Source organism: Pseudorca crassidens, chromosome 10 (assembly GCF_039906515.1).
Source record: "Pseudorca crassidens isolate mPseCra1 chromosome 10, mPseCra1.hap1, whole genome shotgun sequence".
NCBI lineage: Eukaryota > Metazoa > Chordata > Mammalia > Artiodactyla > Delphinidae > Pseudorca > Pseudorca crassidens.
Genome location: NC_090305.1, coordinates 76967297 through 76984482, shown reverse-complemented (window position 1 = coordinate 76984482; position 17186 = coordinate 76967297). Strand labels below are relative to the sequence as shown.

Genomic DNA, 17186 nt, shown 5'->3' with positions numbered 1-17186 from the left:
GAAAACATGCTGTTGTAAGTTTAAAAAAAAAAAAAGTGATTATTTTTAATTTACAGATCCAAGACGTTTTCAAGGAGGAGGTGGCATATCTAATCCAAACTGTGATGGATGAATATAGTTCAAGTGGCATAATGAGGGAAGCGACTTTCCAAGGGAAATGCATAAGCAAAGACATGAAAATACAAGAGAATGGAGTATGTTTAAGTAGGAGCAAGAATGCTGGTATTGTCATTGTGGCAGCCCACTCCAGTGTCCCACCTTACGTCCTCTGAGTCCACCTCTGGTATCAGCTGCAGCTGCAGTGAGCAGTTTGGTGCAAGCTTGATTGGACAGCATCCCTTATCTAGTGCCACCCAAGGGCTTCTTTGATGCAGTAGAAGCCTGACACCTTGGAAATACTGGGGAGTTAAGCCCCCCAGAGGCAACTCTTAACCACTGGGGATTGGGAGTCAGTGGATATAGGCTCCCACTTCCCATTCTTCAAATGGATTATCTGGGAAGTGTTCTGTACCTGTCTCCAGATACCCTGGTAGAATGGAGCCCCTGTGGCCTATAGAAGTGTCAGAGCCAGTGCATCCTGATCTTGGCCTTTCCTCTTTTGCTCTCTTCCTCTTCCTGCTCCTTCATTGTTGCTTCATGGAATCACCTAAACTATGGGCACCTATGTCCTTTTCTCAGAATCTACTTTTGAGGGTGTAGTTTTTCAAGAGGCTGCACAACATAACCAGCCATATGAGATAGCTCAAAGGATTGAATTGTCAAACAGACTCAAAAGACTCAGAGATTTTAGCCAGTATTGAAGTACCTGTGAAGCAGAAAGAGATCCAGGACTGCCACTGAAGTCTTCCAGTCCTTTCTCAATGCACTTAGGCCCACACTTAACAGATGACTTCTCTTAAGTAGTACCTGAGATAGTGATTCTGAGAGAATATCCCTCACCCAATGGGAGCTGTTACATTTATGGCTTATGTGACATTTTCCAGGGAGCCATGCCCCGTGAGTGCATGAATTCCAGGTTTATTAACCATAAGAAGTCCTAGACAGATCAGGTACATCCAGCAAAAAGTATTTCATTAAGGACTTTCACCCTGATAAATACCATTAGTGTATTTGCCGAAAGATCAGTCATGTTTACAAGGAGCTTTGGCTGGTCCCCTTTCTCTTCTGGAATGCCCTTTAGTAAAGGGGTAGAATGGGGTGCAGGCCTGTTACACACACCCTTTTCTTCCTAGTAAGCATGTTACCTTTCAAAAACGCTAAGCCAGACAACTACCATCCTTTATTCCCCTTGCTTTGTCTTTTTAGATCGATTTCTAGCTCTGCCACGTACTAGCTCTGAGACCTTGAACAAGTGGCGTAGTGTCTCTGAGCCTTTAACTACATTAGTAGGATGTGAATATTAATTCCTATTTCAAAGAGCGGTTGAGGGGAATAAATGAAATAACACTGGTGAAATGATGTACAGGCTCTGGCACATGGTAGGGATTTAGATGTTGCTCTTCCATTTCCCATCCTTTTCTGTTTGTAATTACAGCCTCAGTTTCTCCCCTATGGAGATCTTCTTGGTATCTCATGTTAAGACTCCCAACAACCGAACCCTAGCTTTATTCTGCAACTCCACTCTTTCTCCCACCCCAATTCTGATATTCTCTCCTGATATCTCTGAAATCCCCCTGGTTTGCATCTTGTACTCTTATTATATGATGTCTGACATGGAGAGGAACATGGTGAAAGGTGATATTGAAGTAATGGCTGAGGGTCAGATTTTGGAGGTCCTTGAATAACAAGATAAGGAGCTCTATTTTCGACTTCATTCCTTAGGCTATAGGATGACAAAGCGTGATGTTCAGTTCCCATGGCTGGTCCACATGAAGAATGGACTGAGAGATAAAAGATTAGAGGTAGAGAGACTAGTAAGGGAGAATATTTAAAGCAACAAGTGACCCGAACTAGCATTGTAGCTGTAGAAGCCGAAGGAAGAAACAGATGTGAAACTATTTGGGAAGTGACTTTGACAGGCTGTGACAGCTAATTGGACTGATGAAGCCTAGATGTTAAGGATAGGAAGCAATCAGTTGTTCTCGGTGGCACTCACTAATAGCTGAGAGGATTGTAAGTATATGAGGCCTATGGTGAGACAGTGAAGTGACCTGCAAGAACTTGGAAATGAGTAAAGTAAGATTAGCCTCTGAGCTTTTAATTGTAAGATAATAGTTCTTGGATCTGAGGGTTTTTTAAACAAATCTAAAGGAAGAATTTGTCAATGGAAAAAAGATGTGCACACGCACACACAGAGAGGCAAATTTGGGCTCTTTTCTTCCAAACACAGTGAAGGGTAAGGGTCTTAGCCATCAGATATTAAATATTTTTCCCCAGGAGCAAAGATTATGCTACTATGGATATGTTTATAGGCAGTGCCTGCCCCAGAAGAAAGTAAGCATGTGGTTAACAATGTAGATGTTGGGATCAATTAGATTTGAGTTTATATCTGTACTCTGATAGATATGTGACTTTAGGAAAGTCACTTAACCATACTAAGCCTTAGTTTCCTCATTGTTAAGTAGAAATAATAGTAGTAGATATCTTGTAGCGTTTATGGGAAGGTTAAGTGAGATAATGCATAGAGCGTGCTTAATACAGTGTTGGCATATAGAAAATGCCCAATAAATAATAGATATTTAATAATGATAATAATACCTTTGGGGACTGTATGTATCAGATACTGTAGTCTAAGTCACTTGTTCTGATTATGTACTGAGCAGACAACCTTCTGATACTTTGTAGATTTTTTTCTTTAGTTGAATTACCACATTCCAACAGATTACACTCCCGTCGTGCAAACTTTGAGATCACCCTTTCAGGAGGCTTTACATGGTATAGTGGTTGGAAGGCACACGTTTGTTACCTATTGGAAGATCAGATTCAGAACTGGAATCCAGAATGGAACAGAAAACGGTTCTAAAAGAGTGAAAAGGGGGGAGAAGTGAAAGGATTCATGGTTTTTATCTGATAAACAAGTATTCTATTGAAAATATTTGGCTGTGGTTCTGCAAGGACAGAAACCAGGCACTCTTGTCGCTGTCAAAACACGTCTGACAAATAGTAGTCACTCAGCATAAATGAATGAAAGAGCTTCAGCCTGGTATAGTAGTGGAGATAGAGTTTTATCACAGAAATGACAATGGATTCTGTAGAGACAAGTTTTAATACCTGTCTCTGCTACTTACTAGCTGTATGTCTATGGACTAGAAGCTGTCTTGGTTTCTAGAGTCTAGTTTCATCATCTAAAAAATGGAGGATGAATATACTACCTGCAGTGAAGGATTGATGTGAGATTTAATAAGAGAATGTCTATGGAATGTGCTAAAAACAGCTACTTAAGAATAATTATTTTCCCCTACACCCACACTAGAATATGATTTCCATGTCTTAGCTACTTCCATGTCTCTAGTGCCTTGTACTGTGCCACTAAGGAATTGACTGAATGTTAGTTGAATGAACTAATGAATCAGGAGGAAAATTTGAACAGAAGACCTCAAAGTTTAATAGTTTCTAGTGATTGGCTACAGAGTAGGACTGTTCATCTAAGTTGCTAAAATGGAATAGAAGTATTGGTTGTGATTGTGGAAGAGGTTTAGGTTTAGATTAAAACATGTTCTCTTTAGGGCTTCCCTGGTGGTGCAGTGGTTGAGAGTCCGCCTGCCACTGCAGGGGACACGGGTTCATGCCCCGGTCCGGGAAGATCCCACATGCCGCAGAGCGGCTGGGCCCGTGAGCCATGGCCGCTGAGCCTGCGCGTCCGGAGCCTGTGCTCCACAACGGGAGAGGCCACAGCAGTGACAGGCCCGCGTACTGCAAAAAAAAAAAAAGATACTAAAACTTGTTCTCTTTAAAGTCACCCAGAATGATGACAGAAGAGGAAAATTGTGATTCAGGTGCCATAATTGCCCAGAAATATGAAGAAATGTCCTAAAGAGTAGTAGATGATAGATCAGTATTGACTGGATGTAAAGGGAAAGTAGTTTTTAATGGTTTAAAGTTTTAAAATGTTAGCATCAAAGAAATTCAAGTGCATATAAGCCATTCACCAGTCATATGCTGGGTCATACAATGTCTTATTACTTTTTTCTTAATAAAAAGCAAACTTGGGCTTCCCTGGTGGCACAGTGGTTGAGAGTCCGCCTGCCGATGCAGGGGACACAGGTTCGTGCCCCAGTCCGGGAAGATCCCACATGCCACGGAGTGGCTAGGCTGTGAGCTGTGGCTGCTGAGCCTGCGCGTCCAGAGCCTGTGCTCCACAACGGGAGAGGCCACAACAGCGAGAGGCCCGCGTACCGCAAAAAAAAAAAAAACAAACAAACAAACCTGACATAGATCTTGTAAGAAAATTACACACCAGTGTCCCTCATGAACATAGGTATAAAAATCCTCAACAAAAATGCTAGCACAATTGAAATATACACCAAGAATACAAGGTTGGTTTCACATTTGAAAATCAATTGATATAATTCAACATATGGAAAGAATAAAGGAGAAAAACAATAGGATCATCTCAATCAATGCAGAAAAAGCATTTGACAGAATTCTATACCTTTTCATGATTAAAAACAAATTCTCAAAAAGCTACAAATAGAAGAGAACTTCCTCTGAAAAAAAAAACCTACATCTAACATCATATTTAATAGAAACATAGTGAACGCTTCCCCCTATGATCAGGAACAATGCAAGATTTTCTACTCTCATCACTTCTGTTTAGTATATGCTGGAGGTCCTAACCAGGGAAGTAATGTAAGAAAAAATAAATAAAAAGTATAAAAATTGAAAAAAGCAAAAGTAAAAGTCTTTATTTACTGAAGACATGACTGTATATGTAGAAAATTCTCAGGAATCTACCAAACAGTTACTAGAACTCACGAGTGAATTAAGTAAGGTCACAGGAAACAAGGTCTGTATACCAAAAATCAATGGCATTTCTATATACTAGTAGCATTCAACTGGTAAATGAAATTTTAAAATTTATTTTCAGTCATATCAAAAAATAAAATACTTAGAAATAAATTTAACAAAACATATGCAAGACTTCTAAAATGAAAACTATGAAACATTGTGAAACAAATTAAACAAGGCCTAAATAAATAGAGAGATATATCATGTAAGTAGATTGGAAGACTCAGTATAGTTCTCCTTAAATTGATCTATGGATTCAACACAATCCAAGTTAAACTCTCAACAGCTTTTTTTTTATCAGAAAATGATAAGCGGATCCTAAAATTTATATGGAAAAGCAAGGGCCAAAAAAACCTTGAACAAAACCAAGTTGAAGAGTTTCTTTACCTAGTTTTAAGACTTACTGTGAATCTGCAGTAATCAAAGCAGTATAACATTGGTGTAAGAATGGATAAATGAAACAAATGGATCAATAGAGAGTCCAGAAATAGACACACACGTGCACACACACACACGCACACACACAGACACACATTTATAGTCAATTGAGTTTCAACAGAGTACCAAGGCATTTCAGTGACTAAAGAAGAGTCTTTAATAAATGGTGCTGGGACAACTGGATAAACATACAGAAAGAAAAGAACCGCACCCAGTACCTCACACAATATAAAGTAATTGATGTGGGATGGATCGTAGATGTAAATGTAAAAACTAAAGCTATAAAGATCTGGAAGGAAACAAAGGAAAGTACTTTTGCAACTTTGGACTAGGTGAGGATTTTTTAAGACAGCACTACTATAAATAATGATCAACTGGACATGATGAAAATTAAAAACTTCTGCTAATTAAAAGTCATCATTAAGCAATAAGCTAATCTAGATAAAGCATATAAGAGTCTTCTGTTTGCTATTCTTGATACTTTCCTCTAGCTTAGAGATTATTTCCAAATAAAAATTTGTTTTGTTTTGGTTTGGTTTTTTTGCGGTACACGGGCCTCTCACTGTTGTGGCCTCTCCCGTTGTGGAACACAGGCTCCGGACACGCAGGCTCAGTGGCCATGGCTCACGGGCCCAGCCGCTCCGCGGCATGTGGGATCTTTCCGGACCGGGGCACAAACCCGTGTCCCCTGCATCGGCAGGCGGACTCTCAACCACTGCGCCACCAGGGAAGTCCCCAAATAAAAAGTGTTTAAAAGATGCCATTAAGATAACAGGCAAGTAAATACTCACTATAGATATATAGCTGTAGATATAGATATAGATATATCTGACAAAGGACGTGTATCTAAAATATGTAAAGAACTCTTAGAATTATAGTAAGGAAACAACCAATAAAAACTGAGTAAAAGACTTAACAGATATTTCACAAGACATACCAGTAAACACATATAAAAGCATTCAATGTCATTATTCATAAGAGAAATGCAAATAAAATCACAATGGTATCTATTTCATACCCACTAGAATTGGCTAACATTAAAGTCTGAGGATGTGGAACCACTACAATCACTTTGGAGAACTGCTTCTATAAAGTTATACATATATCTTCCCCAATGACCCAGAAATCCCATTCCTGATTTTCAAGAGAATGAAAAGACATATCCACAAGAAGACTCTTCAAGCATAGATAGTCACACAGGCTTTATTCATAAAAAAAATACTGTAAACAAATGTTCATCAACAGGAGAATGAATAAATAAATTGTTGTTTTGCCATACAAGACTCAGCAATTTAAAAAAAGAACTATTGACTCATACTATAACATGGATAACTCTAAAACACTTCATGTTAAGTGAAAGAAGCCAGTCACAAAAGAGTATATTCTACATCAGTCCATTTATAAGAAGTTCACGAACAGACAAAATTCATCTATGGTGATAAAAATCAGGAGTGAGAACTGACTAAAAGGGACCAGGAGGGTACTTTTCTAGGGTAATGGAAATGTTTTATGTTTTATTTGGAGTGGTGATTACATGGGTGTACACATTTACCAAAATACATGAGATTGAACACTAAAATCTGTACATATCAGTTACTCAAATCTTACCCCAATAAATAAAAGAGACCATATCTGTTTATTTTTATGATATCCATTCATCATGCATGGTAGAATGTTGACCCTCTTATAGCTTCCTATTGTGCACAATAAATTTATAAACCCCTTACCTTAGCATAAAGGCCCTGCGTGATTTGGCTCTTACCTCTCCTTTCTACCTCATGTCCCTCCCTTACCTATTAATTCCTAGCCCTGCTGGCTTTACTGTCTGAAGTAGTTCATTTCTTGTTATTTTCTAGTTCAGTCTCTTTTTTGTTTCCTTCATTGTATTTAGGATAACGTGCATTTATTTTGTCTCTTTATACTTTATTCACCTGCCTTTTCCACTAGAATAAAAGCTCCTGGAGGGTAGAGACCTTGACCTTTTCACTGTTGTATTCCCCGATATATTCCCAGGATGTTGCTTGGCTCGGAGTATTGTTGAATATGTGAGTGAATGAAGGAATGAATGAATGAATGTTCCTGTTGTTCCATGTGTTGATAAAATGGGACTATACTCAGATGTTCCTCTGTTTGGAGTTCGGTCCTTACCAATTCAAATGAAAATGACATAGTCTTATCCCTCCAAGCAAAGCAAAACTGTGTCTCACGTAAGTTTTTCGTTGTTGCAATCAAACATTTTGTTTGATGCAAGGGAATTTTTTGTTCTCTTTTACTTTCCAGAATCGCTATATAGTCTTTCCTTTTATTTCCTAATCAGAACTTCTTATAGAAGCGACTTAATAGCATCCCTTATGACAATGCCTTCCAGACATATTTGATCCTGAATCCTATTGGTAAAATGTTTGAGCACACTAACCACATGGGTACATTTATTTATTTCAAACATATATAAATATGTTGCTGTACTGTATATGTAATGAAACATACCCAAATACAACATTTTAAAAGGATGGTATGAAAGATGGTTCTAATATTTTCCTCCTCTCCCATGTGCTCATCCCACTTTGAAGACACTACCTTAGGGCAAATATTCTACATTTACTTATACGTGTAAGTGTAAAATTTCAGTAGTGTTAACACTTTTGCACTTTAAACCTTACATCTGACCGTGGATTGAAAGGCTTTATTGCTTTTTTTTTTTCCAACATCTTTATTGGAGTATAACTGCTTTACAATGTTGTGTTAGTTGCTGCTGAATAGCAAAGTGAATCAGCTATATGTATACATATATCCCCATATCCCCTCCCTCTTAAGTCTCCCTCCCACCCTCCCTATCCCACCCCTCTAGGTGGTCACAAAGCACCGAGCTGATCTCCCTGTGCTATGCAGCTGCTTCCCACTAGCTAGCTATTTTACATTTGGTAGTGTATATATATGTCAATGCTACTCTCCCACTTAGTCCTAGCTTACCCTTCCCCCTCCCCATATCCTCCAGTCCATTCTCTATGTCTGCGTCTTTATTCCTGTCCTGCTCCTAGGTTCATCAGAACCTTTTTTTTTTTTTTATGATATTGTTTATGCAGGTAGGGTAGAATTTTTAGGTCTGGGGCATATTTGAAATCATGTCACCTAATTTTTGCTGTACTTACTCTTAACATTGTTCAATGATAGTTTTTCTACAGAAAAAAAATGTATTAGTATTTTAGTGGAAAGAAATAATGAGATTAGAAAAGTGCAAATAGGAGGCAAGGAAGAGCTCTGGAGAAGGCTGTGTTGATTTACACTATAGTTAATTACACTGTAAATATTGGTAGCAGTATATTTGAATGAAATGTCTTCTTGAGGAATTACTAATTGTATAATATTAGCAATTAGTACACCTAGACAAAGTTGCTAAAAAATGGGGGAAATATCACTCTTCTCCAATAAAAAGACAGTTTTTAAGGAAGCATCAATTCTTCAATATAGCAGCATGAGACAGGTTTGGAGATTTTAAGCCTTTTGTGTTACCTCTGAGACCTAAAGGAAGCAGAACATAAAAATGAGCCTCTATCAATTTGAATCAAACCTAATCTTTGTGATCATGGCTGTGGTCTAAATCTATTAAAGATGTTCAAATTCAGTGTCCTTGTTATCACTGCGGGTTGACCTGAGTAGTGAGCAGTAAACTTGTGTATTATAATTCTGGTTCGAAGATATGTGCTTGGAAAGTGAAACCGACAGTCAGCGTTTTGTGTCTGTCTATAAGCAGACTAAGAGTGTATATAAAGTGACAGGTGCATTTTTAGAGAAAGAAGCCCATAATGTTTTCCTATTTAGTAGGTGACAGTATGTCCCAAGATAACACAAGCTTAAGGAGCTGGAACAAGCATGGTTATTAAAGGCTAGCAGTTTCTCAGTTCAAACAAATTGAATTTTTTCATAGGCTGGAAGACTGGAAATATAGGGTAGAGTACTGAAATAAATTAGCATATTAAGTGAATTTATACACTCAGGCTTGTGAACACTTTCAAATTAAGGAAGAAATTTTATTACTTCTTCAAAGAAAAAGGCAATTTTTAAATTCTGTGTTTGATCTCCCTGTTGGAAAGGGCCTATATAATAAATTATATTATTTTGATGATTATCCAAAGAAGTGTGGTTATTATATTGATGGGAATCTTCACTTCTCTCTCTTTTTCCAGAATTACTGATTTAAGGAACATAAAAAGAAGATTGTATTTATCAACAGTCCATAAGGAACTGTCCTCAACCCCTCTTCATGCAAAAATCCCACTCTTCATGATCAAACGCAAAATCGTAAGTGTCATGAATATTGCTTAAAATATTAAATTTATTTCAGCACATATTAATTCTGGGCCTACTCTGTGTATGAGGCATTCTGTTAAGTTCCATGGTGGTATTAAAAATGAATAGAAATTTATACTCTTCTTTTTCTTCCAGTGAAAGAGCTTAAGATCTACTAGGTGGGAGAATATAATTGTTTGAATATCTAGGGTATCACCAAAACTGTGATTGGAAGCACAGTAGAGAGAGTAAGTGCTATTGGTAAAGTGAAAGGGAAAGAAATCCATCTGACTGCAGGACAAGGAAAGGCTTCATGAAGGAGATTGCACTTGGCATGGACTTTGAAGGACTGTAGAATTTCAACAGGTAGAAATGAAAAACCAAGCATTCCAAGCAGAAGGAACAGCATGAGTAGAAGCATAGAGGCTGGAAAGTGGCACATATTTGGAGAACAGAGAATGATTCATCATTGTTGCAAGATTTTTTAAAATAGCCTTAAGGAAACCTCAGTTCTATAATCCAAGAGCCTGATATAGGTTGGGAGATTTGTGTAACCTCTGAGACCTAAAGCAGCATAATATATAAGTAGGTAAGCCGTAGGTTACTGGCTAATAAGTTTGGGCCTGATACGACTGACTAGTCTTTCTCAAATGTTAGTCATTTCAATACTACTCTCATGACTACCATGTTTGTGTACTACCTGTTCCAGTATGTACATAATACTCTCCTTTAAACCAACTCAGCCTTTTTTGACTTAAATAAATTTATTTTTAAAAAAAACTTTATATCACACTTATAAATGGAAAACCAGTATAACTTTTCAGAAATAAAAATTAACCATAACAATAAAGATACTGAAAACAAAACAGTATTTTAAAGTCTAGCTAAGTACTGTTTCCTGTTTAGGGTTCTGTCCTGAGGTCTGCTCTTTATTAACAAGAGTTTATCAAGAGCTAGATACATGTTCAAGCTTTTTCTTGGGCATAATTAGGATTGAAAGAAAACTGATGGATGGAAATTTTTATTCTGTGATCTGTAGTCATTTAATGCCATGCCCATGTACCATCTAAAACCATTTCACAAACGGTGCACGTTCCATATTCTTTGGGAGCCACTTTAGCAGAGAAAAGGAAGCCATTAAAGCTTTTGGTTTGGAGAGGAACATACAGTCAGTTTTATGCTTTGGGAAGATTAATCTAGTAGTGACATTTGGAATGGCTTAGAGGGGCTGGTACATGGAGATCGAGAGAACATTTGCCGTACTCCAGATTAGGGTTAATGAGGACTAGGGCGGTAGCAGTAGAGGAATGGATGTAAGGTAACATCAGAAGCTTATGGTCCAATGAGCTAAGACATACTTAAACAGACCTTTTCCATATCATGTGGTACATGCTGTGAGAGCAGGACCCACTGTGAACTATGGAGCACCAGGGGAATGATCAGAGAAGGGCTTCTGAAGAAGGGGATGCCTGAGCTAGGCCTTGAAAGATTATAAGAAGAGAGAAGGCACTAACCAGTTCAAGTTGGGGTGGTATTCCTAGAACAGAAAGAGTAGCATTAAGAGTAGCTGCATGAGATGTGTAGGCACGTAATAATCCAGTGTTGCTGAGGAGAGACCAGAATATTAGGGAAGTAGTAAGGCTGGAGAAGAAAACAGGGCAACCTCCTGGTAGGGCTTATATTTATAGGCAGGGAGCCTGGACTTTTATCTCATAGGTGATAGGGAGCTTTTGCAGGGCTTGCAGCAGGGGGGCATGGTCAGATTTGCATTTTAGATAGAACATCGCTTTGGAGGATGGGTGGGAAAGATGAGACTGGAGGCCAGCAGGACCAGTTAGAAAGTCAGTGCAGTTGTCACAAGAAGGTAAGAGAGCAGCAGTACCTGGCTTCTCCTAGGCACTCAATAATTATGTAAGTGGATGGATGAGTAGATGAATGATATAGGTGTAAGAGAGATGAGTCCTAAAGTTGGGAAATAGAAATCAGAGTGAAGATGAGGAAACAGAGTTGAAAAATAACTAAAAATTTTAATTGAAGATTAATTAAGTGTCAGAAAGGAAGTAAAAGGAAAAGTCAAGGATGGCTCTCAGTTGACTTTCTACTTTGGATGACTGGTGACAGAATCAATACCTAGAAATCCAGGAGAAAGAGCACGGTTAGAAAGGGGAGATGGAAATGTTGATAAAACAGTCTGAGACATTCAGATTGAGAATTTGGGGGGTACATAACGTTAGAGTCCTAGAGAGAGGTATGAGCTGGATATTTGGGCTTCTTCAGCATACAGGTGGCACTTACAGTCATGAGAGTGATGAAATTGCCTGCCTGCAGAGAGAGTAAGAATGGCAACAACAACAACAAAAGAGGCTAGAGGAGGAAATGCAAGGGCCTACCCAAGAAGAAGTGTGGGCAAAGGAAGAAGAATCCATGAAGGAGACAGGGCAACAATGAGAAAGTGATGTGAATCATGAAGCAAAGTACAGTGTGGTGGAAACCAAGGAAGTTTTGGTAAGAGAAAATGTCAAGATGTGAAAGTATTTGGGATGTGGCAATCAGGAGGCCATTAGTAACTTCACTGACGAGTTTTGGTGTATGAGGAAGGAGTCAGGACAGTGGGCCCTGTGAATGGAAGATGGAGACATGAGAGCATCCTGACCATTGCTTTCAGTAGGCTGATCCACTGGGCTTCATGTTCAAGTAGATATAAATAGAGGGGAGGAATCAAAGATAACTTTGAGCTTTTGAGTCTGGAAAACCTGGAGATTGAGCCCAGTAACAGATAGGTGCTGGATTTTGGAATAAATTGATGGTTTCTGTTTGCAGTAGAATTATTTTAATTCATTGTGTACTAAACACTCATAAATGCACAAAGATTAAATGCAAATACTTCAGTTATTAAAATTAAATCATTTAAGACGTTAAGGAAGTGCATTAGTCCTTACAAATGAAATTATATTCATCTTCTTATGTTTAGGTATGATTTCCTTATTCATCAAAGATTGTTTAGAGTTCAGTGTTAGGTGGTTTCCAAGAGCTAAACCATATATGAGACTAATACACTATTCTGTGTGTGGTTAATCAATCAGGTTTGTCATTACCTTGCTTTTGTGGGTTCAGTCACCCTTGTCAGTTAACTAACTCTGAAGTTTCTGGATATCATATGAAAATCTGAACTGATCATTCTGTACATGGCTATAATCTTCACACACACACACACACACACACACACACACACACACACAGTGTACCCTCCATCCAGTGGCACTTGTGGGAATACAGTATCTGAAAATAAAATATTGTCTGTTAAAAGTAAACCACACAAATATCTTGCTGATATAGGAAGTAAACTTCATTGAACAATCTTTCATATTTAATAAATGAGTCTTTAAGAGGAATATGTGCTAGCAGTGCCAGGTATCTAATGACATAAGAAATGTACTATTTAAACTAAAAAGAAAATAGCTGTAATAGGCCCTGTGGGGCAATGTGTCTTCGCTCATCTATCTACCTCATCTTCTCATCCCCAGTGAGACAGCTCAATAGAAAATATAAAAGAAAGGAGATGCAGGCATGAAAATTACATGTAGCTGTTTTAAAAAAAAACCCTAATGTGAAAAAATCAAACTGGTGTCTATATCTTAGGTGACTTCAGCTCATGCTAAATTTTGAAAAGCAAAATATCTAGAACTTGTCTTGAATCTAGAAAAATTGCTCACGTAATTCAAGGCAGTCCTAAGCAAAGACAAAGTATTTGTTTCTATAGTGTTCCCCATCCCAATGAAATCATCAAATCGTAACTACTTGTACTATGTCCTAATTATTCTATATTTTGTGAAATATAAACATGTAAATAATACATAGGAGTTAAGAACATGGCATCTGAGTTCTGACACTTATAGTTATGTGACCCTGTGCAAGTTCCTGTGTTCATTTTCCTCATTTATAAAATGCAGATAATATGAGGCATGCATACTACTAAGGTTCTTGTGGGAATTTACATGAGTTAATAAACATAAGGCTTTTAGAACAGTGCCTGGCATGGACCAAGCTTTAAATAAGGATTATATCTCCTATTTGCTCTTTAGGTGCTACTTCTTCCAGGACACCCTCCATGATTTCCCCTCTGCTGATTGATTAGACATTTTGGGTACAGCACATCATTACCATTCACAAATTCATAATTCTTATAATACTTCTTCACCCTGCACTTTAATCGTCTGTTTACTTACCTGTCTCCCCTTTTAGGCTGTAAGCATGACTCATTTGGTTTTTATCCCTAGTGCCTATGTACATGGCATATAGTAAGTATGCAATAAATGTTTGTTGAACAAATTGACAAGTCTTAATGTGCCTTCTGACTTGGGAGATAAAAGAATGAGTTTATCATGGACAAATTGTATAAGCTTTCTAAATATGCCTGCCTATTCCATAAATGTCCAGGAGTACTCAAGCAAATATTAAGAAACTCGGTTCTAATACTTGCTCTCATTTCCCCTCATTTTCCTCCCAATCCAGGAGATGCTACAGCACCAGAGGGAGGGTCTTTCCTTTCCATTGCTAACATAGTCAATTCCAAATGAGCCCTTATTGAATTAAAGTTGAATCTTGTTTAAGGGAAATTTCTAGAGAGAGCAGCAAAGTGACAGAGAGCCCTCCACCCATTTAAAATGCCATGCCTGGGGTCCTCCCTGGTGTTGGTGTGATGTTGGCCTCAGTTCTCTGCTTTTTGCCAAAGTCCTCTTCACTTCATTCTACTTTTTAAGAGCCATAGATATTTTGGTGATAAACCTCAAAATACAGTATTTTAAAAGCACTTCAGTTAACATTTTTAAATCAGGAGATTTCACATAAAATTTCTGACCTCTTTTTTAAAAAAATCAGAAGTTAACATTGAGTCTGCTTTCTTGCACAGCAAGCAGTCAGATAGAGCAGAGTGGCAACTGCACACTTTTAATGGAGCTTTAAGCTCTCCTGTGAAGTTCAGTCCTCTCCACTCATAAGGATGTGGGTGCAGTCAGACCCTTCCTGCTTCACTCATTTAAGTGACCTGCCACGGCCCTCTAGGCATATAGTTTGCAACCCCTGATTTAGAGGATAATTGCCAAATGGTCCACTTTGCCTTGGTTCTTTAGCTAAAGCCTTCACATAACCAGAGGCAGCAAATAAAGTTAATATTTTTATAGCCACACCAACATGAATATTTATTTAGAGGCCACTTACTGTTCCAGTTACGATAGAACGTTCAACCTTTCAAATAAAAAATTTTATTTTTCATGTTATTCTTAATTATGATGGATTCATTTTAACATTTAAATTATAAAAATTTATATGTTTAATTTAGGTTTTCAATGACAAGAACAGTTTTAAAAATTAATAACCATCATATTAAACAGTGGGGGTAGCCACTTAGTCAAGACTCACTGAAATCAATCTTACTTCTTCTTTAATATAATTTCAGTCAGTTGGTGATGGTATCAGATGAACATCAATGTCTTGCCAGCAAAGTATGTATTAATGTACAGTGAATTTAATTCCATTTGAATAGGAAGTTCAGGTGTGAGATATTGCTGAGAATGAATCTTTCATTGGAGGTATAACAAAGTAGTATGATAAATTACAATGCCAAATTCTTTTAGTAACCTTTACCACTTAAATACCCAGTGTTTGTCATTTAGATAGATAGAATTACTCTTTAGGAGTTGTACTTTCTTGAACCACAACTCTGACGGAATATGTTATAGATTTTATTAGAAACTGAAAGAGTGGCATACTGTTTTTAAAGTTTCCTCTCAAAGATCATTTTTCCCATAGAGCCAGTGAGTTGGAAATTTTTGGTTCTTAACAGTATTTAATTTCTTAAGTGCCATTGAATGAACAGAGAATGGAGGAGGCAGATTTTTTTAGATGTATATTTAAGATATAATTAGAGAATGTCTCTCAATGAAGTCATTCTAACCTAGAATCCACTGTAGTGTCTGTGGTACATATTTGAGGGTTTGTAAACATTTTCATGTGCATATCATTTAATAATACTTGTTTTTCACTCTCTCTACTCACCTGTCTAATGTGGGTGTTGAAGAGATTTGGGAAAATCTCTTTTCTCTGCTGACCCTGAATGGTTATGTGAAATAGGGACAACTACATAAAAATATTTGTTCTGGAAAATGAATGATTACCCAGCTTTAGGTCACCCTATTTTCAAATCACTTGAACAGGCAGAGTAGTATTAGAGGTAAAATGTGGCCTTGAGAGCTATATTGTAGGGGTTTGAAACCTAGCTGTCGCTTCCTGTCTGTGGGCCCTTGGGCAAGTCAGTTATTTCTGTGTGCTTCAGTTTGCTCATTGGTTAGGTCCTGACAATTATAGAACCTACTTCATAGAGGAGTTGTTACTATTAAATGAGTTATTACTTAGAATAGTGCCAAGTTCATAGTAAGTGCTTAGTTAGTGTTAGTTGATATTGTTATCATTTTACTATTTTCTCTTGACCTGAATCTATGTTTTTTAATTTGTGAATATGTTATCATAATAAACGTCTGAACTTGCAGTTTATTTCAGTTAACAAATTACCTTTTGAGCCCCTGCTGTAGGCCAAGGTCTGTGCCAAAAGATGTGAATCCGAATGTGAATGGTGCACAGTCTTCTCATCTATGAGATTATAATAGGCAGAGGAGGCAAACATATAAACAAGTTAATGATGATGGGCAGTGGTTAACACCAAACTAGTCTTAGGAAACAAATGCTGCTAAAGGAAAATATCAGACTTTTCTAGCCAAGTTGGAGTGTGTTATAAGTGGAGATATTTGTGCTAAATTGTGAATACACACAAGTAAAAGCATGGAAGTTCATGTCATGTTTGAGCCCTTAACTGGGTTGTATAATGGGAATGTACAGAATCACAGTGCTGGAAAAGAAGACTGGATGAAACCATGAAGGGCCTTGAAAGCCATGATAAGAAATTTAAATTTTTAGTCCATTAGAGTTTTCTTTTTAAATTTTAACTTGGAGAAGTTTCATAATATTATCTGTATTCTAGAAAATGAGTACAATGTCAGAATAAAAAGAGCTAGAGGCAGAGAGACCAATTAAAAGGCTGTGTGAAGTCCCGGTGAGTCATATTAGCCTGAATTAGTGTAGTAGCAAAGAAGTAGAAGAGGAGAACAGATATAAAAGATACTTCAGGATTTAAATCAGTGAAAAAAAAGGGAGAAAATGGCACTGAATTAATCTAGGGCTGGAAATTGGCAAAGTACATGTGCTACCAACAAGGGAAATATCCTGTAGGAGCTTAAATGACTGCTTAGATTGCTGTTTCTGCCTATGACAGAATATCTGGTATCAAACTGTCCTTCCTACTGTAAACAAATATAAAATTGGAAAAAATATTTGAAATAAGACTTTTCAACCATTTGGATAGCAGGCAACATACTTTTAAAAATGAGAAACAAATGAGATGAGTCCTATGTTCCCAAGCTTTCTGAAGGCCCATTCTGGACTGCAGAGATGGGAGCCCAGAC

General features: G+C 37.6%; 1 protein-coding gene across 12 annotated transcripts in view; it reads left to right on the top strand.

Annotated features, from left to right (window-relative positions):
* CFAP20DC (CFAP20 domain containing) overlaps positions 1–17186 on the top strand; it is a 266604-nt gene that overhangs the window by 83581 nt on the left and 165837 nt on the right. For all 12 annotated transcript variants that reach the window (XM_067754980.1, XM_067754977.1, XM_067754978.1 and 9 more), the window contains one exon: positions 9570–9684. In XM_067754980.1, coding sequence (XP_067611081.1) covers positions 9570–9684 — 115 coding nt within the window. The remainder of the gene's footprint in view (positions 1–9569; positions 9685–17186) is intronic.